This window comes from Melozone crissalis, unplaced genomic scaffold (genome assembly GCF_028551555.1).
Source record: "Melozone crissalis strain CALT ecotype California unplaced genomic scaffold, PUWL_Pcris_2 ptg000063l_1, whole genome shotgun sequence".
Lineage (NCBI taxonomy): Eukaryota > Metazoa > Chordata > Aves > Passeriformes > Passerellidae > Melozone > Melozone crissalis.
In genome coordinates, this window is record NW_026535841.1 from 4,390,307 (window position 1) to 4,412,922 (window position 22,616).

The 22,616-nt window shown below is 38.8% G+C and overlaps 2 protein-coding genes across 2 annotated transcripts in view; one reads left to right on the forward strand and one right to left on the reverse strand.

Moving 5' to 3' along the window:
• Positions 1-22,616, forward strand: part of RSPH14 (radial spoke head 14 homolog) — a 72,943-nt gene that overhangs the window by 14,079 nt on the left and 36,248 nt on the right. The gene's annotated exons all lie outside the window — the stretch shown is intronic.
• The window catches only part of GNAZ (G protein subunit alpha z), a 50,166-nt gene that overhangs the window by 7,683 nt on the left and 19,867 nt on the right, over positions 1-22,616 (reverse strand). The window contains exon 2 of the mRNA XM_054288854.1: positions 20,387-21,663. Within this exon, the coding sequence (XP_054144829.1) occupies positions 20,387-21,109 (723 nt within the window). The 5' untranslated portion in view covers positions 21,110-21,663. The remainder of the gene's footprint in view (positions 1-20,386; positions 21,664-22,616) is intronic.

Below are 22,616 nucleotides of genomic sequence, written 5' to 3' on the forward strand. Positions count from 1 at the left end.
TGGTAGTGCAGCCCACTGTGTCCCATGGTGGTTTCCTGTTGAATATTGCTATTGTCTGTACATAGGACTGTGTAGATGATAACTGAATCTGGCAGTGTGAATGAGAATTACAAGGGGACCTTTAGGCTTGGCTATTGTATGGGATGACAACGAACAACATCATGAATATTTCATCATGTATGTTCTCTGTGACTGAGAAAACCCTGCAGTGTTACTAAGGCTTACTGTGGACTAAACCAGACAAAGCAGATTTAATTGGGAATATTACTTTAACAGAGTCCTCAACATTTGTCTTGGAATATTAACCCCTGACACTTCTCAGGCCTGCAGCAACTCATGTCTTAGGAGTGCATACTCAGTGAAACATTGGTGTGCAGTTGTTACAAATGAGTAACACTTGTGCCAGTGACAGACTGGGGTAAAGCAATCTTCAATACTATCTATCAAAACTATTTTATATTCCTAGATCAGAAACAATGCAGAATGGTTAATCCTACTAAGTACAGTCTGACACCAAGCTATGGTTGTAGAAAAGGAAGCTGAGCTGAGAAAGAAATTTGATTAAATTTCCCTTCTGGAGGATTAGATTTTTGAGCCAGGGGATTTCCAAGCAAAGGAGCAGGACAACAGGTGCTTCTGCTAGCACCTATAAATGAAAGGGAATTTAAAGAAAGGATATATAGGAAACTCATAGAAGAACAGTGGAGAAGGTTACTGAATTCAAAGGTCAGAAAGGGTGAGACTATCATAATTCCATAGAAATGCTAGAAGATCCAGATAAAGGCTACTCCTGTATGTCTGGCCAGAGTATTAAAGTCTGTTCTACAAACAAGAAAAGGGGCAAAATAGAAATGGAGAAATACTCATAGACTGATTTATTGCTTGTGACTGGCTATACATATCTTTTAAGTAAGCTGAAGTATAGGAAAATTATATTTAGAAGTGACAAAATAGGCATGTGACAGGTGTTATGTTTATCATTACCCATAAGAGAATTGCAAGTCCAGAGGAAAGTTCTAGAAAAAGGTATGTTCAGGAAAATAGAAATATGGGGCAGTCAGTATTGGTCCTGTGCCTGACAGAACAGCCACACAAGTCAACATTTCTGGGAAGCAGTAATAGGGATAGATTGGCAAAAGTAATGCTGCTGCAGCTGACAAAAGAAACCTAATGTCCCAATGGGCCAGCAGAATAAAACCTACACATTTCCCAGCCAGTGTCCAGCCAGGGCAGTGCTGCCAGGCCTGCAGTAAAAAAACCCAAAAGAATCACAGAATGGGCAGATAGCTTGGATTTTATCCCTAAGGGAGGGCTTGGTGTGTTTCAGTTGCACAGCAAACAACTGTTAACACTCTGCTTTTACTGCCCCAAAGTCAGCCAAGTTTCATTTTTACAGAAGCCTCTGGCTGCTGCCTTATGAGTGCATGTGCTCTGCTCCTCTGGGATAATTTTGGGGCACAAGCAGTACTAAAAGGGCAAACATCCCATAAAGGGAATAGAAAAATGAATCTCCAGGGTCTTTCACAGTACCAGCAAATTAAGATTTCCTGAGTACAAATGAGGATCTTCATGTCATTCTAAGAAATAAATTTGCAGCATACAATACTTAGGTTTGCTTTGGGGGATGGAGTTTCTTAAGCATTGTACAGTATCCCAGGCAAGCTGCATATTTCTGGAGGTTAGCAAAAAACTAGCTTAAAAACATTTTCTTGGTAAAAGCATATTCATTTAAAATGTCACAGTTCTTGAAAATATATTCAAAGTGTCATTAAAATCCGTATTTCCATTGTCAATACCTGGATGTTTTATCCTTAGATTGAGCTTTTTATATAGTAATAGAGTCCAGCTTTTCTATTCCTGGTAATAATCATTTGCTTTCAACACTTACTCAGTGTTTTCAAGTGGGGTGGGTTTTTGGTTTTGTTTTCTTCCAGGCCTTTAGATTGGTTTTGTTTTCTTCCAGGTCTTTGCTTAGCTCAAGGACAAAAGGAACATTTCAAGCATATATTCCACACAGCTGAAATACTGCTTAGTTTTACACATAAAGTTGTCCAGGACTTCGCTGTCCTCATTTGAGACCCTTAAACTTCTGTCAGCCTTCTGTGTCTAGACATTGATAGAATCACAGAATGGTTTAGGTTGAAAGGGACCTTTAAGGTCACCTAGTCCAGCTCCTGCCATGGCAGGGACACTCTGCTAGACCAGGTTGCTCAGAGCCCCATCCAGCCTGGCCTTGGGACCCTTCCAGGAATGGGGCACCCACAGCTTCTCCAGGCAACCTGTCCCAGGGTCTCACCACCTCCATAGTTAATAATGTCACCCTAATTTCCAGTCTGCATCTATCCAGGAGACAGAACTTAACTCTGCAGTGACCTTCAAGGAGAGGCTGAGGGAGCTGAGCTTGTTTGGGCTGGCAAAGAAGAGGCCAAAGGGTGACAGCCTACAATTACTTGAAGTAAAGGTGACACAGAACTCTTCCTAGCAGTATTAGAGCAAAGAATAAGCAGCAATAAACATGAAGTGAAGTTTGGGAGGTTCAGATTAGATGTTAGATTTTCTCTAGAAGACCAGCAGAGCTCTGCAACAATTTGCTGAGTTTTGTGAAATCTACATCCATAGAGGATTTTCACTCAACGAACTGATAAAGCCATAGCTGGCCTGATTTACTGTTGGCAGTAGTCCAGACCTTTAGGGATCACATCCAGCCTACATTTCTGTAATTCCATGCAATGTAAAAACATATTTATAGTTGATGCATAAATAAGAAGTCAATTTCACACACACAGTTCTGAGCATGTCTCAAACTTTGCCTCCCAAAGAGATGAATTCAAGCACAAGGGCTGTCCTCTGATGGAAAGAATCACTGTCCTGTTGTTGAAGCAGCATGAAAAGGAAATAGTTAATGAATGGAGTTGTGGCCTTTCTGGAATATCCAGGGTTTACTCTTTTCTGTTCTTTGATGCTCTCTGGTCCTTGGAATAGCCCTTAAGGTATTGAAATAGTGCAGAAATCTGCAAGAGAACTACACAGGAATGCACAAGTGAAAAGAGAAATGTTTAATCACTCTTTCAGGTTACTGACTAACCTACTTTTGTATAGTTTATTCATAATCCAAGCTTTTGCTGGTACTGTGTGTGTAAAGAAAGAATGCTTTTCATTGCACCTTCTTTGAAATGGGCATTTTTCTAATACATTGCAGGATGGGAAAGGGTATTAATAGGGTGAATATTGCTTTCTGACAATTGCCTAATTGAAGTAAAACAATATATTGACCACATAAAAGGAAATTAATATTTCTTTTTTAAATGGCACGGGGACAGATAGCAAAATCTCATGCCTGTGAATGCCCTTTTTCTGGAGAAAATACCCATCTGATATAAAGAAAAAAGTGCTTATCAAATAAGTAGGTTTTCATTTCAACACACTCAAGCCCAGCTTTCAAACTTTCTGGATCTTTATGAAAGATGTAAGATGAGGAGTCATTTGTAACAGTAGCATTAGAAAAGAGAGAAAACCAGCAAGAATTATCATAAGCATGGAATGACTATCATATGAATTTAAATAAACTAGTTTTTTTCAATCTGGAAAAATAAATAGCTGAGAGAGAACACGTCAGAGCTCATAAAACCATGAATGGTATGGAAATGTTGAATAGCAGATTAGTTTTTCACCATTTCTTACAATGCAGGAAGTAAGAAACATCAAATTCATTTATCTGACAGCAGACAAGTATTCCTTCCATACAGCACATAATTAAATGTAAAACTCTGTCATGAGATGTTAGAGAATCATAATGATAATAGTAAAAGTCAAAAAATGTAATTGGGTTCAAGAAGCAATTAAATTAAAAGGGCACTTAAACAAAGAGATGTTGATGCAATCTGCTGTTCAGTTACCTGGGAGGGTAAATTGCAGGAAATATCAGTGTATGCTTGATCTGTTCCATAATTTTCCTAAATGTCCATAGTTGCCCACAGTCAGACACAGAGTGCTGCAGGTACTGGCTGTGACCTAGTGCAGCTGCTCTGTGTGTTTTGGCTGTCAGAACAGCTCATCCTTGGGGAGAAATCAGTTGTTTATTTCCCTGTTGGTGAAAATTTCTCCTTTATGTAACCCATGTGAAATCGCTTCAGTTCCCAGGCAATTTTCCTTTCCCGTTAGTCTTGCCCAGCTTAGGAAAAGTTTTTTTCACACACTTCACCATCACTTGAAGCAGTGAGTGTTTCTCACTGAAAGGTAGGCAAAGCTCTTGGCACTAGAAGTACTGACCTCTAGTAATTTGCATTGTCCAATGCTGGAGTGTTTAAATGATAGACAGACAGACAGACAGACAGACAAAGAAAGAAAGAAAGAAAGAAAGAAAGAAAGAGAGAGAGAGAGAGAGAGACTGGTTCATATTGATGCTGAACCAGTTTTCACCAGAATAAGCTGGCCAGTTGTTTCATTCTTCAGTAGTATCTGAACAATAAAAGCAGCCTATTATCCACAAAAAAGGTAAATGGCTCTTTATACTGAGAAATTCACTGCAAGGAAAAAAATCTCACATGCCCTGAGACCATTTCTCAGACTGTGGGACATGTGGAGAGGGATGCATCTTCCCCTCACAGCAGCTGAAATTCTTGCAGGAGACTGGCTTCTTGTTTTATTGCACCTTTGAAGATATTTTGGGTAGGATGCTTACAGAGTTTAGCACAGCAAGAGCTCTTGTGGGAACAACTGCATTCCCTTTGTAGCCTGTCCATGTTGCAGGATTAAGGTAGCAGGAGCAAGTGGGCATTTTTAGCACCCTTGCCTGTAATTCTAACAAAGTTCTTCCCATTGTGGGGGTTCTGAGTTGCCTCCTACTAACCTGGAAGAAACAAAGGCTGAGGGGCACAAAGGTCAGTGTTCAGAGTCAGGAATGAAAAGGCAAGAGGAGGAAAGCTGAAGGGAAACTGCAAAGAGCCTCAAGCAGAGGATCTGAATCTGGGTCTGATCTTGGCCTTTTTTGCCTAAGCTGAGAAAAGTACTAAGAGTGCAAAACCAGCATGGAGAATCTGGTCTTCACTTTCAATAAATTCTTCTGGTTTTAAGGAACATTAGTGGGATTCAGAACAAATCAGTTTCAAGAGATAATTTCTATGAAGTTATTTCAGAGCAATTGGAGAAGAATGAAAGAAATGGTGATGTATGCTGTAAAAATGCTTCTCTCATATTTGAGATGGAAATTCTAATCTGTTGGGCTACAGACAAAGAAGTAAAAATAATTTTGTTGGGTTAGGACTATATTTAAGAAAAGCCCAAACCCTCTGATGTTGTGGTCTCAGGTTACAGGAACACATTTTCTCTTCACTGAGCTCTGTCTCATTCAAACTGCAAGATGGACAATGTCCTGTGGTAGTCAGTATTTGTCTTTAGAGTCACAACTCAATTTATAGCTTCATGCTTTACTATAGACTTGCTGTTTATGAACTGCTCAAAAACCAGAATTACTGGTTTCTTCTCAAGCTTATAATTATTGTATCTGAATATTTCATTGACTACATTTGTTTCCACAGCATGTTGTCAGATCAAGAGGTGCTGTTGAAAGGAACTTATAAATAGGGAATGAAACAATCTATACAATGAGAAATTATAGGGAAGAAACAATCTATACAATGAGAAATTATAGTTAGAAGGAACCCAGTAATTCTAGACACCCAATCTAATTTTATAGAACATAAGTTTTCAGCACATATATTAATTATTTAACAAAGATTAATAGGTTTTTCAAGATATCAGTAATATCTGGTGTAGCTCTGAATAATCAGACCTACTATAAATCAAATCACAGCATCTCCAATTAGGTTCCTTTGAGAAAAGTAAGGAAGAATGTGGGATTACCTAATAAAATTGTCATTTAATAAACACATTTGGAACTAAAAAGGAACGTGGACCTATGCCAGGTTCTAGTACAGATTTTCAGTAGTGTTCCACTGCTTTAGCCACATTAACTTTCTGCTTTCCTGTAACCCTGTGTTCCATTCATTTCACATTTTCCTCCTCTGCTAGAGATGATGGCAGTGTTCCTGCAGTTGACAGTCTTATCTATCACATGAGCCCCCATTAATCATAGAAAAATCACTGCATTCATTGAAAGAGGCATAAAATCTGTGGAAAAAATCCATCATCAATATAAAGTTGGAATCAAAATATACACAAACAAGACAGCCAAAATAAGGTTACAACAACATTCTCCCATTTACTAACTCTTGATTATTTGATTGCACCAGAGCACTTAAATTCCTCTCCACCTCATCCTCAACCCACAATGCTTCACAATTCAAACTTACTCCCAACCTCCTCACTCTTCCAGTGCAGTTTCCTCCTCTGACTTGTACATTCCAGATGAGAAACAGTGCTTATATAATTTTGTACCATTAGAGGCTGAGCAGATCTCCATAATAATGGTTTGTACCATTCATATTAGCACAGAAATTTGCACAGTTTAAAATAATTCAAACTTGCAAAGGAATTAAGGAAAAAACTCCTCACCTCTGAGACCCTGGCTGTGCCATCTGAAACACAAAGATCTTGTTAAAATAATGAAATTCTTAATTGTTTTTCTTTTATAATAATGGTTAGATTTTTATTCCCTGCAAATGAATCCTTTTTTTAAAACCACCATACATTTCACTATTTGCAGAAAGGCAGATTTATTGTCTTCTGTCCCCTGCTTCCTCATAACTAGTGTAGTGCACTAAGAGTCATTTTGGTGTATTTAAGGGTCTCTCTAGGAATCAGAGAAAGAATCTGAGAAAGAGTCTTGGCAGTGGCTGCTTCTAAATGGATCCTCTTGTATTACTCTAAAACTCCTTCTCTCCTACACTGGGGAAAAGCTCTTGTACTTTAATCCTAGAATTTGCAGTGCTAGAAGATAGGGCTGTGCCTTTTGTACATCCATCACCAAATTTTATTGTTGATTGTGTGTGTGAATTTCAGTGAGAGCAGATTGTTTTTCCTTAAACTGTGGGATTCCATGTATCTAACACTTCACATTATTTGTTTTATCTTGCCATGTAATAATTCCAGCTGAAATTGATAGCTGAGATCAAGAGGGGTGTCAGATGTGCTGAGACTGAGTTACACAAGGAGGTGTCTCCTGGGACTCTCCTCTCTCAGGAGACAACAGGAGCAGCATTATTGCCTTATTGCAAAAACATTCCCATGTTGTGGGATCACAGGGGGAATCACAGGAAGTGCTGGTGGAGTAATGACAAGTTGGATAACAAAACAGAGCAACAGGGAAGGAAAAAAGAGAAGCTATTTGAACATTTGATTGTTTCTGGTATTACAGAACTACTTTTTTTTTTAAATGTTTACTAACTTTTTTTTTAATACTAAATTTTTTTATTTTAATGTTTACTCCACGTGGGTAACAATGCAGCAGCCTTAGCAGCCTGCCTGATGTCTTTTGCAACAAATCAACTTCTAGTGTTGTCTCTGTAAAATAACTCCTGTCTGGTTGGAGGACTCTTAATTAATGGATCTAGGATTGAATCGAGAAAGGGACATTCTGAGAATCACTTACAACAGAGGAAACGAGGAAAACGAACCAAGTTACCAGCTTTTGCAGGCTGGAAGGGATTTCATTTATTTGCAAGGCTGCTTCTCACTTGTCCATTTCTCAGATTTCTTAAGGAAGTGTAGACTGATTTTCTATTCAATCCATTGAAAGGGTAAAAGCTCTTGGGTTGTGTACTGCTTTCCTATTTTCAACTTAGAGTTTAAATATTAGGTCAGAAATACTGTAATTAATTTTGTACCCAGTTATAATAGAAAATGATTTTGGTCCAGTGACTCCTGAATCTGTCCTAAGCACAGAGAGAACCCGAGATGCCTTCTCCTCCAACTTCTGCCTTCCACTGCATTCATTCCAAGTCCCTCTTCAGGTTTCCATGGAAATAGCACAGAAGTGTGCTTACATTCTTGGCATTAAAATATTCATAAAAAGGGATAAAGAGATGGTTTAAATGACAGATGCTGTATTGCTGAAGCAGGCAGTCAAATTTAGGGTTCTTGTCTGTAAATGATCATGTGTGTAAGCAAATGCATTCTGGAGAGAACAGGCCCAGAATAAAACAGGCCTGGTAGGAGAAGGGATAGGCAGGACAAACCTGACCTGCAGAGAAGGCAGCAATGGAATGCAAGATTTCCCAAACAATGCAAAATAAAATGCTGCTAAGATTTTGCTATTAGAAGTTGAACCCTTTCTCAGGGAAAGAGAAGATGATTTAAGCTTACAGAATTACTTTTGTTAACTGACAAAAATATTGCACAACTCCAAACTATTCAATTAAATATTAAAATCTTACCTGCATAAAGCTGTTAATTCCTTTCAGTTACTGCCAGTAGAATTTTTGATACAAAATTTAAATTTAACCCTTTAAAAAGGCTCTCATAGATTTGAGCTCTTGAGTACATTGAATATTCTAAAATAACTACAAAAACCTCAATATTCTTTTAATCTTAGAAAATCTAACTGAAAGCCGGAAATACACTGACTTATTTTTATTTTTATTAATTAATCTTATTAAGACTAATTATTTTGGTTGTTTACTCATTACAGAGATTTAACTTTACCACTACTAAAATTATCCTAGTCGTATAAATAAGCATTTATATCTAGGAAATCTGTTTTTCTGACTCAAAATATAAACTCTAGTCCTTAAAAGACCATTGTATGGGCAGATTCCAATGCAGTTCTTTGATGCTCAAGGAGAATGGAGCACAGTATGTAATATAAAGACAGCTTTTAAAAATTTAGGAAAAATAAACAGTAAATAGATGTATAATTTAAAAACTTGCTGATGGAACATTTACTGCATAGAGACTTGGTGTGGTTTTCATTTTCCAAGAATAAAAGTATTTTTAAAATATAAGTCCCTGAAAATAAACACTTCAATATGTCAAATTAGTGCCCCTTTTAATAATAGAAGTCAAGAATGTTGTATTGATTTGTTTGCATGAAGTTATGCTCAAAAAAACTTGCAAGTCATAAGGCAGATGACCAGTGCATACTGATGAGGATCTATCCAAATGTTTATTAGTCTTTAGGTATAAAATCAGCCTGACTTCTGGCATGTTTATTGGTAAATCCTTTTTTTTGAAAGACATTCAAACAAGGGTAATATGCCGGTCTGCTAAACCAATTATCCAAGCTCTGCGTGCAACAAATACTCTGGGACATTTTTATGCTAAAAAAGTGTTTAAAGAAATATCTCTTTATAAAAAGTATCTCTTTCAAAAACCACCTTTTTTTTATAAGCCATACACATCTGGAACTGAGAAAAGCCAGACAGACAAGGAAGATTAAGCCACTGATGCAAATTGATAGAACAATCAAGAAATAAACCCCTCATCTCCACTGCTCTACCACAGAAAAAGAACATTATAATATGGAGAAGTTTAGGAACTGTTGTTGTAGAGTCACTACAGACTCTACAACAAAAGAGCAGATATACTCTTTTGACTGCATCTATAAAGTTTAATAATTAACATTTGAAAAACAATAATACAATTCTGTATTATGATGCTGCCATTCAGGCTCAGCGCTGGGGATTGGGCTCCTGGCACAGCAATGTGTGACATAAATGCCAACCCTGAGTCAAGGGGAGCACATCCAAAGGAGCAGCAAGGACTTAGAGGAATATTTGTCACCTGCTGAACAAGGACAGGGAGCAGCAGGACACTAAACATCTACTGAAAGAAAGATCCTTTGAGGATAAATTAGGGGATTTAGACAGCAATGGCTCCATCATTCTTTCTGGAAGGTGCATTTGTCATCGTATGACACTTCCAATTTTTAAAAACTTATTTCTCCCACCAGAAATGCCCCATGCCCTAATCAGGGCTATATGACACAGATACCACTTCAGCACTGAATTTTAAGAACAGTGGAGGTATTTTATGTCCAGGATTTATTATCATAGAAAATCTGTTGGTTCCCAGCTTGCACTTTTGGATATTCATGTAATTTCCCTATTGTTCAGAGGATAATCATCTTCATAATAGAGAAAACAGTAGAATTATAAAAGCATTTTCAAGCTGTTCCAGAAAACTCTGGTCAGTTCTTAATGAGCATGTCCTAGAATCCTTTGTGTAAGGCCAGCTGAGAAGGCACCTTGAAAAAGCCCTCAGTGGAAACAAGGTTATAATTTCTCTAAAATCTTCACATTAAGGAGAACCTGCAACTAACTGAAATCATACCATCTCTAAAACCCATATTCAGAATCATTTTCCACTAAATCTCTAACTAATCTCTCCCAATTACCTTCCATTCAAGATAGATGCTGGCTACTTTGGATCACAAAACCTCAAAACATGGGACACGGCTCCTCAGCAAAAATACTAATGCATAAATGTTAAAATCATATTATTTATTAATCTTTCTGCCTCTAGTGCAAAATTGAAAACTAATTGATGCCATCTTTAACCTAATAATCATTCTTATAAGTGGGATAAAAAATGAAAAATCTCAAGATTTTTTTCAGAGGTTTATGGATGGGAAAGACTTCAGATATCAAGCAATAAAGCAATCTACCAGCAGGGCCTGTCAATTCAATACATAATCATGTAGGTGAGCCAAGAGTTTCTCTTCTAACTCCTCTTCTCTTTGCTGGCCAGCTGCACCTCACTTGACACTGCCCTGCTGGGTGACTGATGCCCTTTCAGCAGGAGCTGTTATTGAGCTGTGTCAACTTCAAAAACTGACAGAGTGGTGTTACAGATTGGGGATGAATTATTCATGAGAATAATTATATTGATGAGGGAGAATGATTGAAAAATCAAACTGGGGAAAGCCAGACCTTTTCTTCTCTATTTCTTAGCTGCACAGTGCCTCACTTCTCTCTGATATTGTACAAGAGCTTCCCTATTTCCATTGTACATGTACATTGAGCAGTACAACAAATTGCATATAAAACTGATTTCCAAATAAATAGGAAAGTCAGCTTCATGAGTCAGAAAGCAAGATATCATCCAGGATCTATTTACCAATAAAGGAAACAATTGAGAATGTGCAGTATTAATAAAGAAAATTCATACTAATAAAAATTAGCAATTTCCTCATAGCAAATAATGAATGTAAAGAGCACAGAAATACAGAAGTATTAATCAGGAAAGCAAAATACAAAGAATTAAAATCTGGAGCCTGGTTTTGCTCATATTAAAATCAGTGGTAGCAATATTTTAATTCATTTTGTTGTTTGAAAACTACTATCAATAAAATGAAATCAGCATTTATGATATAATCTGTTGGAATCCTGTACAATTTCTCAGTAGTACTTCTTCAGTAAAACAAATATTTTAACTATTAAGCTTTATGTATGATGATATAAATGGAAGGATTTTCATCCATATCTAGTTTTATATTTTACAGGACTCTTTTAAACCACTACACCCATCCAAGCCAGGAGCAGACAGGTTTCCAGGCAAGTTCTTCCTCACTGGCTCATCTTTTAGCACATGGGGACAGCCTGTCCTGCTCCTGTGCCTTTAAAATTTCCTTCTTGAAGGATGTCCAGCTTTCCTGGCCTCAGGACTGTCTCCTCAAGGGACAGCCAGTCTCCTGAACAGGCCAAGTGCAGGGTGTCAGTTCTGCTGAGCTCCCTCCTGGCTTCCTGAGAATTCCAAACTCACATTGTGATTGCTGTGCCAGGGCAGCCTGCAAGCAGCACATCACCCACCAGCTCTCCTGCCCCTCCTGCAGAGTTCCTGGTCACCCATTGCAGCCCTCCAGTGCTGCCAGTCATCCCAGCACATTTCTGGCATGGCAGCTGTGTCATTTTTCCTGCTGTGCACTGCCTTCCAGCTCCCTGCTTTGTTGCCCATGCTGTGGGTGTTGGTGTAGGTGCACTTTAGTTGAGTTACTGATCCCACCACTCCTGGGGGAATGAGCACTATTCCTACTCATGACCATTCTCAGGCTTTTCCATTTCTGACACATCAATAACCTTTGTGTCTCTGCTGCCACCTGGATCAGCATTAGCTGCCAGAGAAAAGTTGGTTCTTTCCTAAAGCAATGTGTTTAGAAACTTAGAATCCATCCAGTGGGTAGAAAAGTGTTGATATAATCTCTCATTAGAGAGAATTGAACCCCCCGCTATTTCAAGTCAGTATTTTTCTGACCTAACTTCCAGCCAGTTGTTCTTTGCCTTTCTCTGTTAGATTACATATTTCTTGAAATATTGAGCATTTGTTACTCCTTCAGGTATTTATTCACTAAGCAGGTACTTCACTTTTTTTTAGCTCTACAAAACTAATTAACCTTTTGAAACCTTTTTAAATGCTCTAAATCTCAGTCTGGATTGCTGGATAGCAATGACAGCCACATGCTCTGCAGAGCACTGCCTCCAGGACATTTTAGGCACAGCCACAAAGCATTTACTCTTGTCAACTTTCATTTTATTTTTTTAACATATCCTTAACCTCCTTTGTTAACCTCTCACATTTCCAATTCAGTTGGATTTTTTTTCCTTTTTCCATGTGCAGGTTGTTGAGGGGTTATTTCTTTCTTTCTAATTCCTACTTTGATTTTATCTCTGAAGAGCAGCAAAGGCACTCAGCAAGCTCCTGTTGGAGCCATCCCTCTCTGCAGCACTGCCAGGAGGATGCACACTATCAGTACAGGCTTTATAAAAATTAGTGTACTCTGACAAGTCCAATGACATCCCTCATCAGTATTACCAGGGTGCTACTGCACAAACATTTACACCAGCAGAATTCCAACTGATCTGGGGAAAGATCAGTGGAAATAAGCTCAGTGGGAAGGCTCAGGCTGCTGGAAGCACTGGGAGCTTTGCAGGACCAGGCTGCAGCCATTGTCAGCAGCTGTGACACCCAGAGCTGTGCTGGCAGGGAAAGAGCAGAGGGAGAGAACATCAGGTGGGGAACTGAGGGGCCTGGCTGTCCTGGAGGAGGTGCAGCACATCTGAAACACCACCATGGCCTGCTGCAAAATCAGTTTGGGCACAAGCTTCCTCCTCAAAAATGAGAGACTGAAGGATTCCTGCCTCTCATTTTATGCTAAATTGGCTTAAACTCTTATCAACAGTTTATTATCACTGATGGGAAATGGCTGGGAGTTGGTTCCTATTAGCAGAGTATAATCTGGCCAGTCAGTAAATCCTGAGAAAAAGTACACAGAGAGTAAGTGGACAATGTCTTTGGAAAACAAGTTGTCTCAATCAGCTTAATAATGGAAAGAAAGGACAGTATCAAGCTTAAATATCTAAAAAATAAGTGACAGGAGTTAGAGAGCTGAATTAATTGGAGTAGAGAAGTTATTCATTGTCTGCTAATTTTGAAGTATAATCAGGGGACACTGTCATTGGTTGACAAGTTAAAAGTTTAACTGAGCGTATTAATAGCTTTCAAAAAGTGCATTTTGATGCTCAGAAATCTTTCCCAAGATACAGTCATACGTATTCAGTCTTGGCAGCACACAATAAAAAAAAAAAAGCAGTAAAAGTGCAGCAACAAGGGCAAATTACTAAATCTCTGCAAGTGTATAGGATCTGTTTAATGCCCAAGCTTATTTAATACCTTAGTTAATGACAGCAGGAGTAACTATAGTAACAGATAACACTACATTAATACATGCCATGGACACAGGCCAGCTTTAAGACAACAATATTGCAGAATTAGAATTAATTTTAGCTGTATGCCAAGGCACAGAGATTTTTTAAAATTCATGTAAGTAATTCAATTCAGGGATTTTGCAGAATTGACAGAGAGTAGTCACTAATGATCCTTACAAAGGAAACAAGCAAAATGAATTTCAAGTTGGGTTTTGCATACACAGAATATTTTATCTGCAAAGAAACAAGGAACAAAGAAAGTTGTATCTGAAAAGGGTCTAGTCTAGATTCAAACTGCCCCATGAGAATATTTCTAGGTATGTTTTGGTGATTGGATTTACAAAATGTTTGGATTTACAAAACTCTGTAGCTTAAATAAAACTGACCACCTCTTGCAACAGCCTATAACAAATATCTATATTTTCTGTCAGAGCCTAGAATGGCTCCTTTTAGCAGTGCTGTCTAACTCAGGCAGAACATGCTGAGCCAGTGTTGCACTGACTGGTATGAAAGGTTATTAGGGTGATTACCCTATTAGTGTAAAGGCACTAGACAAACTTAATAGTAAATTTTGAAAAAGAGAACATGAAGAATCCTGTAGCCCTCCAAGAACAAGAATGCTCATGGACCAGTCCATGGCCAAAGCTGGCCTGACAAGGTTGTTGATTTGACCTGCAGTCTAAATTACTGACTTGTAATAATAGAAGAAAGTTCTGAGAAATCCATCACCACCACAACTCACTCTGAAGCTGTATTAACAGCAAGGATCCTCCTTTGTTCCAGCATTTCTGCTGGTTTTTGAGGCTAATTGGACTGCACTACTCTGTCCAGGGTTGGCATACCACAGAGAGTTGTTACAGCTTCTACACCTACAAAAATAACCCAAAGTAGCTGTAGCTGTTTTTCTAGACCAGGATGGAATTTTCCTTTTTTTTTTCATGTTGGCACATTTCTACTCACTGTGATTGTTAAGTAGACAACATACAGAATTATGAGAGATGATATCAACACTTCTCTACCCACTAGATGGATTCTAAGTTTCTAAACTCAAACCACATTATTATTTTTGTGGCATTGGGCTTCAGTGGGATCTTGACCCCTTACAATGCAGTCAAGTGAATTTCCAAGCTACATCTATATGATCAATATTTCTCATCTGTCTTTTAAAAGTTGCTCAGTTTATTGTTATGGTTCCATTAAAAGCTACACATTTTCATCACAAAGAAGTTAAATTGATTGCCTGAACTATGCCACTCTACTTCACACGCATTCAATTTCAGAGAATCTAATTAACTGCTGAAGATTAAACCTCTACATGTCCAAGAAGCAGGTTTTCCATAAGGCTAGGCCAGGCTTATGGAATGCTCCTAAATATTCTATGAACGTCAGGAATAGATTAAACCTCTAGATTCAGGCAAAGATTAAATCTCTACATGTCCATATTTTCCATAAGGCAAGGCCAGGCCTGTCACATAATGTGCCTCAAATTATGTGGCATTCCTTACTGTTCAAGGGATTCTTTGAGGGCAAGTTTACAGCTTGCTTTTAAGGAAATTATTTGCAATAAGTCATCTAGAGAGCTGCACATGCAGATGACAATATGCTGTCAAAGAGCCTTATATTGCTCTGGTGTATTCCTGTTCTCACTCCTTGCTTGCTATAACCAGTGCTCCAATTTCACTTGGGTCTTTCCTATACAGTGTATTTGAGATGTTCGTGGCTTTCCAGCCCCATTGAGAGAGCAGAGACATTCAGTTCTTTCCTTCACAAACTGATTCTTTATCCAATTGACATTATCCAGCGTGTATGATCAGCTCCTCTGCCTGTCAGGGGCTGTGTCTTTCTGACTCATTCCAATTCCCCAGTGCTTGACAGGTGCCTTGTGTTCATGTGTACTACACTGCTGCCTGCTTTAACCCTGCAGTTCCAGAGCAAGCTTTACTGCCTCTACACTGGCAGGCATTCCTGGAATTCAGCTGGGTTTTGTTTGGGGTTTTTTTTCCTTCTTTTTTAGTTTGAAGAGCAGCAGCATTACTGGATCACTGAGATTTTAACTTAAGTTCTGTTTATTCATCTCTAAGTATCTATGTCTTTCCACCTAAGAACTATTCTGAGCCTGAAGTTCGTAGGATATTTAGGAGCATTCTGCCACTCCTGATGCCTCAATCTTTTACACTTGCCTTAGTGCTGTAATGCTTGGAATTCATTTAAAAATCACAGCAAAACACTTTGCCCAGTCTAGGACTTTTGAATACAGGCAGTCACAGAGACCAAAACCAGGAGTTACATCATCTCCCAGGTATTTGGCAGGGGGGATTTTAGCCAATGCCTGCTGTTACCTAGTCAGAAATTCAATCATCTAATTCAGATGTAAGTCTGACAACTAGCCCTGGATACCAAAGCAGGCAAATACTGCCCAGTAGGGCCATTACTTCTGTGCCGTGGTTTTCCAAAACAGTAAAGTCTTTCTGGTTGTGCCCCTGTGCATTTCTTCTACTGCTCTACAGTGACAGAAATATTTATCTGTAGGTTTAAATACAGGCTTGTCTTAGGGATTAGTCTATTGACATGAAATAGATAAGCCTCACAGCAAAGCTTCCCAGGCTTTTACAATCTGATACTGGCATCTTCTTGCAATCATACAATGCCATTAGAATGACTCTATTTTTTGTGTTCCATGGTGTGGCACATTATCATAGTTATTACTTTTTTTTTCCCAATTAATTTAGTGAACATACAGACAGAATTATTTGCATATAAAGTTACTGTTAGTATCTGAAGTTACATAGAATGTAAAGTCCAGGGTATGGCAACAAATCCAAAATATGAAAAATTGCTGTCCCATGTGTTCTATGTGAGAATATTCACATAAGCAGCAAACAATTATAATGAACAATGTAAACAAAAATAAATCTTCAGACTTGAAAAAATATCTAGTAAAAAACCTGCAAACTGGCAGCTGATCAATCATTTCCTGTTATGTATATTCATTATTTTACTGCTGTTTACATATTTTAGAAGGTACATGCTTGGATACAAGTCTTGAGGCTGGAATTGTGATGCATTACTATATAAAGTTAAACTTGGGTAAGAGACTATATATATATATATATTACTTTGTTAAGTGCAAAATGCTAGAATTTCATTGGCAGTGCTGAAAGATTACACACATGAGTACTGAAGTCATCTAGGCTTTGCTCCCACACAAACTTCACTATGAAAAGACTTGAAATGGAAAAGCTTCATGAAAAAAATGTAACAGTGTGGGTCAATCTTTTTCTAGGATTCCCAAGTGATTTAGTTTGTCAGAAAAACGTTTCCTGACATGATCTTTTACCACTGGTAATAACAGGTGCTAGAAGGGCTATGGGTACACAGATCATAATTTCCCCTCTGTCCTAACTGTTAGTATTAGCATTGCAGAAAAAGAGCTGCATGCCAGAAAGGATTTCTAATACCCTGAATTACTGAAAAAGCTGAACTGTCAGGAAAGGCAAATAAGCCCCTTAAGTATTTGGCCTCAGGGAGAAAAAAAAAAGAGGAAGAAAAAAATGTTACCAATGTTGTTTACTTGATAAAAAAAATTCCTGGCAGAAACAGGATTTCTGTTCAAAATTCATACAATTAACATATGACAGAAGGCTTCCCAGTTATTATTATTAGATAATTTAGAGTTTTGATTAGGTCCCCAGCAATTAGTGTTGCATGAGGCTTACTCCAACCTGAATTATTTGCTGCAGCATTCTTTTTCATCTGCATCTTCCTTTTAACAAGATACTAAAAAAAGAGCCTCAAAAAGTCTAAAATTTAATTTTTATATTCATTTGCAGTGGCTGTAAGAAAGGGAATAAAAATTACTTGTTACCTGCAAGCAGCTTTCCTCTAACATCCATACTTATATTTTTACTGAACCAGTGCCATTTCTAGACCTGCACAACCTTTACTTGGTGTCTCTGCACCATGTGAATCTCTTGCGACTCCTGACCTCAGGAATTCTCAGGCACACACTCCTGTTTAACTCAGTTCATTAGGTACTTTATTATTGCACCTTTGAAGTGTTTCTCTGTCTCAAAGCCTGTTGCAGCTACAGGCTGTGAAATAAAACTATCTGTGAAATGTCCAGCAGGACAGAGCTGGACAGATGGGGACACTCACAAAGAAACCAAGAATCCTTTCCATAGGAACAGGCAGCAGCAGTGACTTCTGAGTACAGATTGTTTGACATTCTCTAGCACACACTGATTTAAAGAGAAATTGAAATAAAGATGAAATACTTAGATATTAAGGGGTAGTGCCTTCAAAGTGCAGGATGCAACATGTAAGAAGGCAAAAAAATTATTACTTGATCATGTAACATTATCAAAGGCCAGGGATGGCATCTTAATATGTAATAAAAGATACAATGGGTCAATCAGCTGCTAAGGAGCGTGAAAAACAAGACCAGTAATTTATTTGACATAATAGAGAAGAAATCAGCATGGGATATAAAAACTTAAGGCAGCCTTCTCAGAGTGCTGGTCAGGAATAATAATCATACAATAAATCAATAGCAAGCCAAAGGTATTTCACAATTTTGCAACTGTGTCAGAAGAAGAGGCAGCTGTTATGCGGTTGAGTCATGCTAACTAGCTAGGGTGCATGGCATGATTAAGATATATTTATTAGATTAGGTAGGGGGAAAACCTCCCAAGATATTGTAGAAATGAAAACAGAGATCACATTTCCAAATAACCCTAGATAAGCAGGGAAAATATTGTTTCAGAGTGACAGAGCATACAAGGTGAAGGAAAAAAGTGAACTGTAATTCTTCATTTATCCTTCTCTTTAGTAAACAGCTAAACATCACATATGTTCAACAAACAAGCAAAAATATTGGTTTGTCCAGGTCTACAAACTGTCAACTCGGGTGATTTGTTCCTAGGAGTGATGTTACCCAGAATAAAGCATAGCAGGAGAAAGACAAAAGCCCCTGAAAAAGTCAGCCTTCCCCTTCTGTTATTTGTTTTCAGGCAGGATAAATTTAACTTAGTCACTTAAGATGTCACACAAAGGAAAAGTTGTCCAGGCAGCCAATAGTTCAGGCATTATTTTTGTTCTCCTGTTCTGCTCTCTGGTGTCACTACAACAATCTCACCCTCAGCAGCCTTCACGACTCAGCTATAATCAGAACCCACAGGGTGCAGAACTGCTTTCCCCCCCATTTTTTACCAGATCTGTCAATCATTACTTTAACGCATCTTCAATAACGACAGAGTTCATGCAGAGCATTTCTCCACTTCTGTCAACAGGATCACAGAAGTTTTCATATTCATACAGATCATTTGCTCAACTTTCACAGTTTATAAATCAGCCAGATTCTTACATGCTCTCTCAAGCAGTAAGTTATGTTTGGCAGTAGCCTGGTTTTATTTAGCAGTTCTTTTCGCCACAGATACTACACCAGGAAGCATTTTACACTCTGCAACTCCATCATTTGTAGGGCTTTTCTCATGAGTGGCAGTCTCAGTGTTGCAGTTCCACTAATGTACCAATGTAGGTAACTATTGTTGGTCTTGTATGGACCAATGCTCATAAGGATTTTTCAGGGTATATTGATTTTTTTCCCCTTTCAGGTAGTTATTTTTGATTTTTAAATCTGAACAGTAAGGCAGAAAAAGTCAAAAAAATTGCAAGAAACTCCTAGTCAGGGTCTAATGTAAAATGCTTTTCCTAATATGTCTGAAAATGAGGAGAAATAATTAGTGGCAATGTTTCTTTCATGCCAAGAGGAGGTTACTGAACAAAAAGCAGATACAGAAATCTGTTACAATAAGAAGGCACTAATGCCAAGACAAGAATCTCCAGATATAATGAAGGATAAGTCCACACACAGGACAGTGGAATGGCTCATCAGAATACTACAGAGAAGAAAATAGAAATTCTGTTTATAAACAGTAAAGTCACTACAGAAGATAAGAATAGGGAAATACATGTGATAAGCTATACCAACAAAAAAGGGCCATCATGCATTCCTACCCACAAACTCCCTTCTCTTAAAGAGCATGTTTTACAAAGCTGCAAAAAAAATAATTTCAAGTAAAACCCCTGTGAAGCTTAATACAGGCACTTTGAAAGTCACAGAAAACATACATTTGTGTATCTGTAAGCATTCATCTATTTCCCATGGCTACTGTACTTGCATGCTGTGAAAACCAGAAGCTAACAACATTAAAGACCATTAAATGGGAATGGCTGTTGTTTGGACAAGGCAAATTAGCCATTTACCCAGAAACAGTCAAAGAAAATTTTAAATACAAAAATGTCATATTAATTAAAAACATGTTTAATTAATTTAAAAAATTATTTTCATCCCAAACTCCTATTGAAAATCCTGCAGAAAAAAGGGGGAGGAAACTCTTAGTTACTATTATTTTACCTTTGACATTTCCCAGGACCTTCCTGGTGTCCAAATGAACCATCCCTGTACACCAGGATGCCACTACTGTCTACCTTTTTAAGTGGTGTTTGAAGTAACAGTTAACCATGTAAACTTTTAGCTAAAGACATCAAAAACATTAAATATTGGCTGACATGTGAAAAGCGCCTCCATTTCCCAAAAGTAACATTAAATTACTAACTCTGTCCAGCGGGGAAAACTACCAAATAAAGGAACCAAAGCTTCTGGGTTTTCCTAATGACTGGGGATTACTACCTTGGGAGGGAGAGAAGGAGGGGGAGACAAAATACCGAATACTGATGGAGGAGAAAGAAAAGAAGGAAAGAGAACAAGGAGCAGAAGGTGCACTTACTGTTTGGTTATCTTCATACAGCTTCAAGTCATACCCACTCAGCTCCACACAGAAAATTATTGCTGTAACCCCCTCGAAACAGTGGATCCACTTTTTGCGTTCAGATCTCTGTCCACCCACATCTACCATTTTGAAAGTCAGCTCTTTGAAGGTGAACTTATTTTCTACAATCCCTGTGGTCATGTCCCGAGACCTCAGAATATCTTCCACCGTGGGGATGTAGTCCAGGGCGGCGATGCGCTCCAGGTCGTTCAGGTAGTAGGCAGCGTTGTCCTCCAGGTGGTACTCGTTGGAGCGGCAAAAGCACTCCTGCACGCCAGGGTCTGCCCACAGCCTCTTCATCACCCCCAGCAGCTCGGGGGTGATCTCCCCTTTGCTCTCGGCTGGACCTGTCAGGGCAAAAAGCTGCACTGCATCGTACGCTCTGTCAGGATTGTGGAACTCTATCTTGAGGGTGGCCAGAGCCCGAATGATACGTGTGAGAGAGTCAATTGCATTATAGATAATCAGGGGTTTGTATTCCTTACAGGCCTCCAAGTTAAAGCCACCGCTGTGAATGATTTTCATCTGCTTTACGATAGTGCTCTTCCCAGAGTTGCTGGTGCCCAGGAGGAGGAGTTTTATCTCCCTCCGTTGTCGCTGACTTTCAGAGCGCAGGTGGCGGTCAATCCTTCGCGACCGCCGCGCTGCCTCTTTCTCCTCCGAGCTTTGCCGACATCCCATGGTACAGCAGGCAGGGACAGAAGGGAAGGGTGCAGACTGGCTCACTCTCTTGGCTTCTTTCAGAAGGATCTGTGCTGTCTTTCAGTCCTCGTGCCAGGTACACCCGAATGGAATAGAGGTCACTATCCAGTACCTGATGATCCCCGATGCCTACAGCCACCTAATTGAGTCCCAGCAAGGGTGCAAACCCATGGAGGTATGCAGCCACAGAAATAGTCTCTTCAGCAGATCTCATGGCACTCCCCTTTCTGGTGCATGAACTGTGGCACATTCCTGTTAGTGACGGGGCACTTCCCTTTGCCACAGTTTGTCTAGAACCATCAAACACCCATTTCTGTTCTGCATAATGATTTGGCTGCCTTCTGTCCAAAGGTAAGGAGCTGCACTTTCGCCTTCTCTGCTCTAGCCTTTTCTTCTGATCGTGTTCTCTGGTTGCTGTGGTGATGCTGCAAGATAAAGCTGAAGCTCTTTTCACTGGTACTGTACTTGTTTTGTTTCTCTTCCCCCACTTCTTCAGCTGATCCAGTTCAGCTCTGTAAATCTGTGCTTTCCACCTGCCAAACAATGGGAAAATAAATGAATGAGAAACCCTGCTTTCTTGCAGCAAGCCACTCACTTTTTCTTCCACTTCTAGACTTCTAAACCTTTTATTATGCCAAATGGAAAATACAGATGGAAAAAAACGTAAAGAAAAGCAAATATCTGAAGTTATAGTAAAAACATAGGGACAGTTGAAACTTACAAACGAAGAAAATGTGGTTTCTGAACAATAGTAAATCAAACCTCCCTTTCAGCCTTCTGTGTTTTATTATCTAAACCTACATGAAAACAAACAGTGCTGAGCTGTGCCCCAGTTTCTCCCTCAGCAAGAGCTTATGGCAGTGCTTCTCCTGCAGTTCTGTTCTGACTGGTTTGTCTGAAGTAGAAAATGAAAACTCACAATTACTTTTCCCAATCTCTCTATTTGTATCAATATCTTGTACTCAGACAGATGTCCTCCTGAGTTTTATTTCATCTTATCTATCTCCACTGAACATTTAAATAACTAAATTAAGAAGCAAAATATGCTGATTAACTTTGCTTCATGAATTTGAGAAAGGAAGAGTTACTGATCCTTGTAACAGCTCTTTTCTTCCCCTTGGAGAACAGTATTGTTAAACACAGTACCTGCTGCATCTTGCTTAATCAATAAAGAGATGCAAACTTTGTCAGCTTTCCACAGCCAAGCTAAGTGGTTTTGAGTCTCCTCTCTTTCCATTTCAATACAGGAAAATTCTGAGCTACAGTAAAAGAGAACAGTGACTTCAAGGTGAATTTTTCATACAAGAAGCACATGAAACACCATCCCAAGCAAGGGCAGAGAGCTTTTCAGTGACTGTTAGAGCAATTACTCTTTCCCAGATTAGAGTTTAAGCCTGCTAGCTGGAACTCTGCAGAAGGCAGCAGCAGGAAGCAGTTACTCTGGCAGAGGGAAAACACATTACTAACAGCTGACTGGTGATCATTT